We start from the raw sequence: 10,407 nt of genomic DNA on the forward strand, positions 1-10,407 counted from the left end.
TGCAGATGTGCTCCGGGAATGGAGGGCCTGGGTCTTCTGGTCCAGCCCCTTCCTGGGGTCTGGGTCAGGTTAGGGGTAGAGTAAGTGGCCCCCCAAAAGAATGCATGTTGGACCCTGCACTCTGAAGCCATGCAGCTGTGCCTTGGAGTTCCTCATGGGGACGGAGGGACATCGCTGCTGACCCATTATGTGGTCAGCCCTAGCTGGGTGTGTCCCTGAGCGGGTCCACAGGCTCACTCTCCTCCCTCTGCTCTCTCCTACCCCGTGTGGGCTCAGGTGTTCCAGAAGGTGGCTGCTGAGAAGAAGGGCAAGGTGCAGGTCTTCTTCTGTGGCTCCCCAGCCCTGGCCAAGGTGCTCAAGGGCCACTGTGAGCAGTTCAGCTTCAAATTCTTCCAGGAGAACTTTTAGCCTCATCTCTCACAGTTCTGCCCAACTCACACTGCCAGCCAGCTTGACCATATTGCTCCCATGCCCCACAGAGACCAGCCTCAGAGGACCTACCTTGTCCCACTCCACCCCCAGAGCAGGAGCGCCTGGGGCAGATGGACTTCCTTCAAGACCCCGGGAAAAGTGCGGTGCATTCCCGGATTGCTGAGAAACTGACCAGGCCAGAGGCCAGCGGCTCCAGAAGGAAGTGCAGAGGGGGCTTCCCAGGCCACTACCCCTCCAAAAGTCCTCTGAGGGAGGCTTCCCCTACAACAGTGGTCCCACACCTGCTTAATCACCACAATCATTCAGGATTTTATCCCGACATTTTCTTATGAAAATTTTCAAACATAAAGGTAACTAAAAGAATTGTACAGTGGACGGTTACCCAGTTGCCGGATTCCTCTGTTAGCGTTTTGCTATATTTGCTTTTCTGCATATTTTCCATCTATCCCTCTCTCTATCCATCAGTGCCCCTTGTTTTTCTGATGCATTTTAGAGCATGTTTTGTCACTCCCTGCAGTGGAGAAGTTAACTAAGAGGGTGTCCTGACTTAGGGCTGGGGTATGCATTGGGAATGCGCCAAAGTCATTTGGAAAGTTGGCAGAGCGGAGTCCGTTTAGCATAGGACTTCTCTGTCTCTCTGTCTGTCTCCTTCTCTCTGTTCGCCTAGAATTTTGTATCACGCAGACAGTGGGAGCAGACAGAGGAACTTGAATACAGATTCTAAAATCCATTTAAGGGTCCACATGTTTGACTTAGGATCACACGAGTCCTAAGGCTTTCTCGCCAGACATACTCCAGGTAGCCACTGGAGGGCGCTGCGGAATCAGAGATCTTGGAGGTTTTGCTTGCTGGGAGGGAGACCGGTTCCAGAGCTGCAGTGAACCCAAGACCCGCCAGAGCAGACTGTGCCCCACCCTGAAGCCCTGGCTCTAGGCAACACCTCGAGGCCCAGAGGTGGGTGGATCTGTGAAGTCAAGAGTATTCGTTTTCAAGATCAGAGTCCTCTAGCTGCCGTTCCCTAACAGCCCCTCACAGATGCACATACAGACCCTCTCCCTACCATGCACCCCCCCATCCCTCCCTCCCTGGAGCCACTGTCCAGGTTCTGCGGCTTCCCAAGTTTCCATCTATAAGGTCAGCATAGGCCTGGCTGAGCATAGGTCCAGGCTCTGCCCTGGGGGTCTGCCACCTCCTATCATTGGAGGTGCAGGATCAAATGTGGGGTCTGTCCATCTGGATATTGCCTGGATGTCCAGATGGGGGCCCTCCCACCATCAACAAGAAACAAACGCATCCGTATGGCTGACTGACTTTCCTCCTTAGACATTTGTGGGTCTAAGAGGGCTAAGGAGGGCACACAGAAAAGGAACAGAAGGAACACAGGCTAACTACAGATAAAAGGTGCATTAGGTGAGTGTGAGCTTCCCGCACTGTCAGCTCCCCACAGCCAGGCCTGCAGCCCCAGAATCTAGCACAGAGGGAGCGGCAGTAGGCCTACCCCGCATGTTGACTCCCACAAGGCACAGGTCCTACTTAACTGGAATGATCCTTGGGAAGGAAAGGTCCTCTGCACCTAGCCGTCATTTTAATCTGGGAAACCAAGGCGTGAACTCGAGCCCACTGAAGGAATCCCTTGGCCAGGCTCCACGAGGCTGCTCTGCTCTGAGGACAGCTCTGACAGAGACAGCAGGTGCTCCTGTAGCCCTGAGTCAGGCCCACCCAGACCAACAACACGCCAAGAGCCCTCGAGCGTTCTCGGGAGGGGAGGGTGACAACCAGTGGCAATGGTGCGAGGTGTCACAGCCTGGCAGAGTCAAGATTAGGGAGGGATTAGAGACAAGACTGGCGGTGGGCGAACACCTTGGAGATGTGTGGAGAAAGGACCTTTGCTCTCTGAAATCAGGGCACTGGCTGCCAAGTTTGCCTCTGTCCCAGTCAGCGTGTGACCTTGCGTCTGCCCTGGGACCTCTGAGCTGTCGCTTCCTCACCTGCAGGATGAACAGATGAAGGATGAATATTTTTAAGTGCTGGTATATGCATAATCCTTTCTTAAGAAATACACAAAAAATATATGTTTCTCATCTGTTTGCTTTGGGGAGTGGGAATGGAGGGACAGGGAAAGGGTATTGTTTGAGGTTTGTTTTTGTGGGTTTTTTTTTTTCCTTTTTATCTTCTACCCTTCTGTAAAGTTTGAAGTTTTTAATGATAAATGGCTGTAGATTTTATAGGGTTTTTTTTTGAAGGATATTAAGTAAAAGGAAAAAGAAAAAAAACCTCACATAACCCAAAATAAACGACACGTGTATATAGAGCAAGGGAAAAATTGGTAGAAATGCATTGGAAGACAGGAAACACACCAAATGTTCCCAGTGGTCAACGGTGGAGAAGGTAAAGGAGGACTTGCACATGTTCCTCTTTTATTTTGCGCATTCATGCATCACCTTGTAACGTTTCACCTTATGGTATAGGAATTTTACCCCCGCTCTTCAGGAATTGCTTGTGTGATTCTTTTCCCTCCTAATCTATGTCCTTAGGTTAAGGCCTATATAGTTTTGTGTTTGTTTGTTTTTTCAAGAATAAACAAAATAGAGAGATTTGAAGTACCATTAAGATCCTTAATACTGATGAGCTCCCAAATGAGTGTCTGGGACGCGGCTGGGCAGTGGGACTGGCCTCTCCAGCTGGGGGCGCTGCTGGGCCTCTGCTGAAAAGGGAGGTAGCTGCGTGCAGGGATTCAGTGTGCCAGCCCGTGGGCCCCAGCCGGTCTAAGGAATAAAGCTGGTCCGCACAGACTGCAGGGGCCCCAGGCACGCAGGAGAAGCTGCCTGCACGGGGCTGGGCACAGCAACAGCCCAGCCTCACAGTCCAGATGCTGGGGACTGGTGCGCTGGAAGCTGGGAGGCTGGGTGGTCGGGGAGTCAGGGGGAGGGGGCACTGTTTCTGCTAAACAAACACTCATCGTAACCAGCCTTCTGACAGATTGATGCATCTTTTTATGATCTGTCTTTACAATATGATGACTCTCTCCTTTTAAAAATAAGATTAATTCAGACAAGACATTTATTTTATGGGGAAATCCATCCCAGGGGGAAAAATACTCAAGCTGACTGGCGGAGATGGCTGGAAGGAGACTTGACTCTGCAGCTTCCAGCTTCCCAACCCAAGCCCTATGGAATTGGCCCCAAGTGGGCTCCCTGCTCCCGCCCACGGACCCCACTTGAGTGAGTGTAACCTGCTGGAGAAAACAAAATAAAGAAAAATACATAGTGAGTTTCTGTGTGGCAGGCGAGAAAAGGGTACATTTTTTGCTAAAGAAGTTCTGAGATGCATGCAAATGTGGAGGGATACGAGTTTTGTATATAAATTAAGCTTGTCTTTAAATGCCCCTGAAGAGCGTTCAGGAGACATGAATGATTCGTCTCTGTGTCTCTGGGACTGGAAAAACGCTATCACCTGGCAGGCGCTTGGCGGTGTGTCATGAATGTTTCTGTGGCTATGGTCCCTGTTTCAGCTGGTGGCACTGCTAGGTAGCATTGCCTCTTCTATGTCCCCCATCCTTCACCCCCAGCCAATCACCAAGCCCAGTCCATAGGACATTCTACAGGTTTCTCACATCCATTCCCTCCCCCGCTGGCGCTGCCCAGGTTCAATCCTCCGACAGCCTTTTGCCTGGATTCTTGAAGCAGCCTCCTGGCTGGTTTCCCTGCCTCCAGCCTCTCCCAGCCACTCCACCCCTCCCCCTCCGCCAACTGTTGTAGATCTAATCACACATCTTCCTGTTGGATAACTGTCCTTTTGCGGTAATCCAAGCCCTGTAACTGGCACACGGGCCTCTCCCATAAGATAGGCACTCGGTTAAGATCTGCAGCCCCATTATCATTGGCTCTTCCTGACCTCTTGTGTCTTGCCAATGGCCATCTCCCTCTCTGCGCTCTGAAAATACCATGTAGCAGAACTCCTTCCAGACAGACCACCTTCACGCCTTGGCCTCTGTAGACATGCAGAGCACCCTTCCCCACCTTCAGACTGAAGTTCCAGAACATTTCCTCACAGCCCATCTGTGAAGCCAGCCTTGCCTGGTCCCTCTTGTCACAGAATGAACAGCCTCCTCTGTATGATGGCTTGGGACCTACTTCTGCTCGGGCAACTTCTGTAGGTACTTACCTATTTACTAGCCTGGCGACTCCTTCGAGGGCAGGAACAGAGTCTGTCTGTCTGTCTTTTGGCACCTGGTATGTAGCAGGTGATCAGCGAAGGCGTTGGTAAGCTGACAGGACCTCCTCGCACCCCCATCTCTCCTTCCTTTCCCTGCCCTTGTTCCCGCTCCCCCTCAAGGCTGGGAAAACCCTGACATCCTTGCAGGCAGGCAGGATCGCTCCCGTGGGTAGCGCCGGCCTCCCCCACCTCCCCTACTTGCCATGCTGGCTCTCCTCCTGTGGGCAGAGGTCAGGTGCAATAGAGACGTCCTAGAGGCAGAGAGGCCCATGTGTCCAGCCCCTCCATGAGACAGGGAGGTGGGGCTCGTGGTCCCCTGCACCTGTGACCCCTCCCTCCTCTTCTTCCTCTTTTCTTTCTGTAACTCAAAAGAGATGAATGACTTAGAAAGAGCAAATGAATCAGAAATAGGATGAGCAAAAAAAAAAAAAGAGGGTAATTTTGCCAAGTTATTATTCAAAGGCGCTCTTGGGGACCCAGAACAGGAGCAGCCCCATCAATCACCCCTCAGAGCCACGCAGGCCAGTGGGAGGAGTGGCCTTGCTGTCTGCGGCAGGATCTGTGTGAGGGAGCAGGTGCCTGAGCGTGCAGCCAGGCCAAGAGCCTGGGGCCCTCTGCCAGCCATCACAGGGGGAGAAAGGGAGGCCAGAGGGACACTGAAAGGGGTCAGCCAACCATAAGACCCAGGACAAGGTCCACTGGCAGCTCTTTTCTCAGCAGAGACCAGAGCCCCGCAGGCTGCACTCTGGAGGCAGCTCTGGTGAAAGTACCCACAGGGTAGAGGGGAGAGTTGGGGGATGGGGACAAGACTCTGGCCTGGGGCCTGCTCTTCTTGGTGGCTCCACCCAGGTCTTTGCTACCCCGGAGGGGGCAGCCACTGCCTCCTCCCACCAGAAGCGGGAGGGCCTACGTCCCTCCTATCCCTGCCTCCCAGGGCTAGACCTGATGAATGCTCCTTGAGGGAGTGAATGAATGAATGAGAAAATTATTACAGCCCATTGTTTGCTTCTCTTTGTAATTCTTATTATTTTGCCATGATTTTTACCCATAGGTTATCTCTGCATATTAAACTGTCATTATGATCTACTTGGGGGCAAAACCTAAATCTGATTTCTCTCTATACGAAAGTGCAGCACTTTGCTGGCCTTGGAAAATAAGCGTGGAAGGAAGGAGGGCGGGGGTAGGGGGTATGAGAGTCTCAGTCCGTGTCACCAGGGAGGCTGCTGGCCCCCAGGCTCCACATCAGAGTGTATTTTGGTGCCATGAAGCAGACAAGTTTGTTGAATTCCTACCGTTCTGGGTGCTGGAGTTCAACCATGGTCAGAAGGGTCAGGGTCTCTGCTCTCAGTGTCCTCATCTATAGAATGGGGACAAAATAATAATGGTACCTATTAGATATGACGATAGCAAGGATTCAAGGAGTTAATGTGAGCGAGGTGCTTAAAATCATGCTTAGCATGTGGTTATGTTTCAATACATGTTGGTTATTTCTGGCTTAGTCTGTTGGGCAGCTATGACAAGATAGTGTAGATTGGATGGTTTATAAAGGACACAATTTTTTGCTCACAGTTCTGGAGGCTGGGGGTCCAAGATCAGGGTGCCAGCATGGTTGGGCTCTGCTGGGGACCCCCTTCCGGGTTCTCCCTGCCATCAAGAGACACCTGTTGTCCCTTGTCTTTAGGTCCTTTATGACCAGCCATATGGAGGCCTAATAAACACCCTCCCATCCCACAGAGGACCACAATGCTCCGGGGGGGGGGCAGCAAACACCACTGCCCTACCCCACCTCCGTCCCCTCACATCCCAGGGGAAGCCCTGTCCAGGCCGTGTGGACACAGCTGCGGCGCCCCTCCCTGCTTCCTATCCCAAACCTGCTGGTCCTGGGCTGTAGGAGGCAGGATGAGATCAAATCATAGTTCCTCCAGCTCGTTAGTGCTGCATTGTGGATTCCAGGAATAATGTATGTTCTTTGCTCCCCTGATTGCTTCTGAAATCTCCTGCCTGTTTATCAAATCTGAGCCACGCTTTGCAGCCTCTTGCTCTTGGCCCTGTGCTCCTCTTCTCCAGAAGAGGAAAACAGCAAAATTCTCCCAGGGTTTTCAATTCAGAGTTAAGGACAAGAAGGCCAGTTTCCAATAGCCCGCCCCCCTGCCCCCAGGGGAGAAGGGAGATGAAGTGGGCTTTAGGGAGGTAGAGGGTCTCAGAAAGAACCTGGCTCCCCTTACCTGGGCTGGACTGAGGCTAATGTCCCAGGAAGGAAAGCCCCTTCCTCATGCCCTACTTCCCCCAACAAAACCCTGTGGAATCAGCTAAGGCCTACTAGTCCACCATTTGAAAATCACTCACTCATTCATTCATTCATTCACGTCAGAAGCGTTTGTTGAATGGCTGCCTTGTGCCAGGTGCAGTGCCAGGTGACAAGGTGCCAGGTGACAAGGACAATGAAGCAGATGACAGCGAAGAGCCTCATGAAGTGTTGTGATGGCCAAAGGAGGAGAGAACCCAGGTCAGGGTGGGGTGAAATGACCGACCTGGGGCTGGCCTGGGCTGGAGCATCCAGGATGGGTCACTCACATGGCTGGAGCCTCACAGGGGTGGCTGGAAGGCTGGGCTCGGAGACACAGGGATGGTTGCCCTTCTCTCTCTCTCTCTCTCTCTCTCTCCCTCCCTCCCTCTCTCTCTTTCTCTCTCGTCTCCATACATTCTAAGGGTTTCTTCTTTTCCACGTGTTCTCTCTCTCTGCTGTCTCCGGCACAGAGAGGACAAATTTCTTCCATATTGGCTCAAGATCCCACCAAAGCACGAAACTGTTAGTTTCTAGGGCTTCTTAAGGCGTAGGCCCAGAACTGTCTCAGAGCCCACCACATTTTATGGGTTAAAATAAATCACAGACCAGCCCAGATCAGCTGTGGAAGGAGGTCACCCAGAGTGAGATCATAGGGAGGACCAGTTCACTGGGGGACATCTCTGATACCCACCACCCCCTGACTGAATGTCCAGGAGTATTTTACAGGGGCGGGGGTCTGGTTTTCTGAAGTTCCAGGATTTCCACAAAGACTCAGTTCTTCATCCTCCACATTGTTTTCATCAACACACACACACATACACATACACACACACACTGAAACACTGCCACCCCAACCTGTAAAATTAATCAGCTCTCTAAGATGCTGAAGTATGTTATGTGTGTTATGAAGGAGAGATTAAACACCATCCTTTTTTAGCTGCCTATTTATAAGGTGTCTTAAATACATTATCTCATTCGATCCTGATTTCCGTTGCATTTTAGAGATGAAGAAACAGGCTAAGCAATCTGCCCACAATGGTGAACTAGGTCTGTCTAACCCCCAGGCCCTTCCATCATAGCCAAAGGAATGACTAGAGAATGAGGTAATGTTTCTAGTCTGAACAAACAAGGCCCCGAAAGGTAGAATTACCCAGGGTCCCACGACCAGGATCCCCATCCCCCCGTAGAAGGGAACAGACTTGAAAGAGAGCCCAGGGCCTTACACGAAGCAGGTGTCAGGGAACTTGAACCTGCCTCTCCTCCCCAAACCTGGTTTCACCCTCAGCTCACTGTTACCGGCCCCAAGAACGCAGCCTGTGCTGCATGATGGGCATAACTGCAGGCATGGCCCATTCTCTGTCTGACTGGGCGGGAAGCCGGAGGGCGAGCCGCAAGGGCTCAGTCCATCCCACCTCGTCCTTCCCTGCTCACCTTCCCCAGCAGTCACTTGCGCTTGGAGCAACCCATTCCTGGAAAGCAGAGGAGAGCAACAGATTGAGGCATTGACTGTGTGCGGCCAAGTGATTTATTTTTAATGTGACTAAACAAGACACACACCTGCCTGTGGAAACATAATCTCATTGAATCATCAGGGACTCAGATGGCCGTTGAAGCCAGGAGAAGACAGGACACAGGAGAGAGAGAAGAGAGGGGAGAAGACACAAGGAGGGAAGCAGAGAGGAGGTCGGGGGCCCACTCCCTAAAAGTTATGATTTCAACAATATCAGTGAAGTACCTCCAAGTGGGCCAAGGGCAGCCACTTAGCTTCGCTGGTACCTGAAATTTCACAGTTGGACTTTTCGTTCCCGTGGTCTAGTCAAACACAGTATGTCCCCCACTAAAGTGTCCGTGTGACAGCGGAAGGGCATAAAATGACACTAATCCATTTTATTTGGTGAGAAAGAATTTAGAAGATCTTTTACACAAGCAGGGTTCCCCCCCCACCGGGAGATGGGTAATAAAGTCTATGGAAGTCACCAGAGAGGAAATGGGGGTTGGTTCTGGAGACTTTCTTTTATGACTTTCTTAATTATCCCAGCGGCCCATCCTGAGGCTCCGTGGTGTCCAGGAGCTATGGGCACAATCCAATACATATGTAACTTCATTCAGTCTTGGCAGTGGCCCTGGGAGTTGTCCCTGCTCTCCAGGTGAGGGCTGCACAGCCCAGTCTGGCCTGTTGTCTCTCTCAGCCCTCTGAAGTTGAGATCTGGATGCAACAGTTTCTCATGGGATTGCCAGTGGCTCCTGGCGGCCACTCAGGATGGACATGTCAACAGACTCAAGTGGCAGAGATGGGACATGAATGTCCCATCTCCATTGTCTAACTCCATATCTCTCTCCAAATGTCTAACTCCATTTCTCTCTCACACAGAAATCTAAGCTGGTAAGAAGTCCTGGGAAGAAGGGTGGCTCCATGAGGTGGTCCAGGGATGGGGTCTTTCTATGTATCCCCTGACCCTCTCTTCACAGGGAAGGAAGGAAGTAGGCCAACAGTTCCTGTAAGGGCATGACCCAGCTCCACACTATCCCTGTCATGGGCCAGCACTTAGGGACACGGCTCCATGTAGCTGCAAGGGATGCTGGGAAATACATTCCCGAACCAAGCCAGCTCAAACAGAGGAGGTCTGGTGAAGCTGAGAAAGACAATGGATAATAGGGGACAATAAAACAGTTTCTGGCACAAACAGGAATGATCAAAATTAAAAGGGCATACACCACTTGATCCTGTAATTGTAGTTCCAGAAATCTTCTCTAAGGGTACAATTCACATAGATACGCAAAGATTATGTATAAGGGCAGTACTGATAGTTTTAAAATATGTTCACAAATCCTTTGCACTCCTCCCTCCAAAAATGCTGGATTTAGTGACTTGTTTCTGAGGAACAGAATGTGGCCCAAGTGACAAGTTGTGACATGTGAGCTTAGGTTGTAAGAGGCATCGTTGCTTCTGCTTTGTTCCCTCTTGAATAACTCCTGCGGGGGAAATCCAGCCACCATGTGGTGAGGACACCCAGTCAGCCTTGTGGAGAGGCCCACATGGGGAGAAACTGAGGCTCACCACCAATGGCCAACACCCACTAGCCAATCCTGTGAGTGAGTGTCCCCTCCAGCCCCAGTCAACACCCAGTGACTGCAGCCTTGAGAAGAATCCTGAGCCAGAAGCCACTCAGCCAAGCTTCTCCCAGCTTCCTGACGGACAAGAACTGGGATAGATAATAAATATTTATTATGGTTTTAAGCCACCGAGTTTTGGGGTAATGTGCTAGGCAGCAATAGATAACTAATAAAGTAGTCGTCACTTCCTTATTTGTAATAGCAAAATCAAAATTAGAAACGCCAGAAATGTCAATAATGAGAGGTTAAAAAACCATGAGAAATCCGCAGATTGGAACAGGCAGCTGCTGGGATGAGATAGGGCTCATGTAGACTGGGGTGCTCTGTGATTGACAGCTCCCCCAGACACCTTACATGAA

The 10,407-nt window shown here is 51.2% G+C and overlaps 1 protein-coding gene across 2 annotated transcripts in view; it reads left to right on the forward strand.

Annotated features, from left to right (window-relative positions):
- NOX5 (NADPH oxidase 5) overlaps positions 1-2,166 on the forward strand; it is a 53,216-nt gene extending 51,050 nt beyond the window's left edge. For both annotated transcript variants that reach the window (XM_047738233.1, XM_047738234.1), the window contains one exon: positions 277-2,166. In XM_047738233.1, coding sequence (XP_047594189.1) covers positions 277-408 — 132 coding nt within the window. In that variant the 3' untranslated portion in view covers positions 409-2,166. The remainder of the gene's footprint in view (positions 1-276) is intronic.
- Positions 2,167-10,407: the final 8,241 nt, after the last annotated feature.

Source organism: Lutra lutra, chromosome 7 (assembly GCF_902655055.1).
Source record: "Lutra lutra chromosome 7, mLutLut1.2, whole genome shotgun sequence".
Lineage (NCBI taxonomy): Eukaryota > Metazoa > Chordata > Mammalia > Carnivora > Mustelidae > Lutra > Lutra lutra.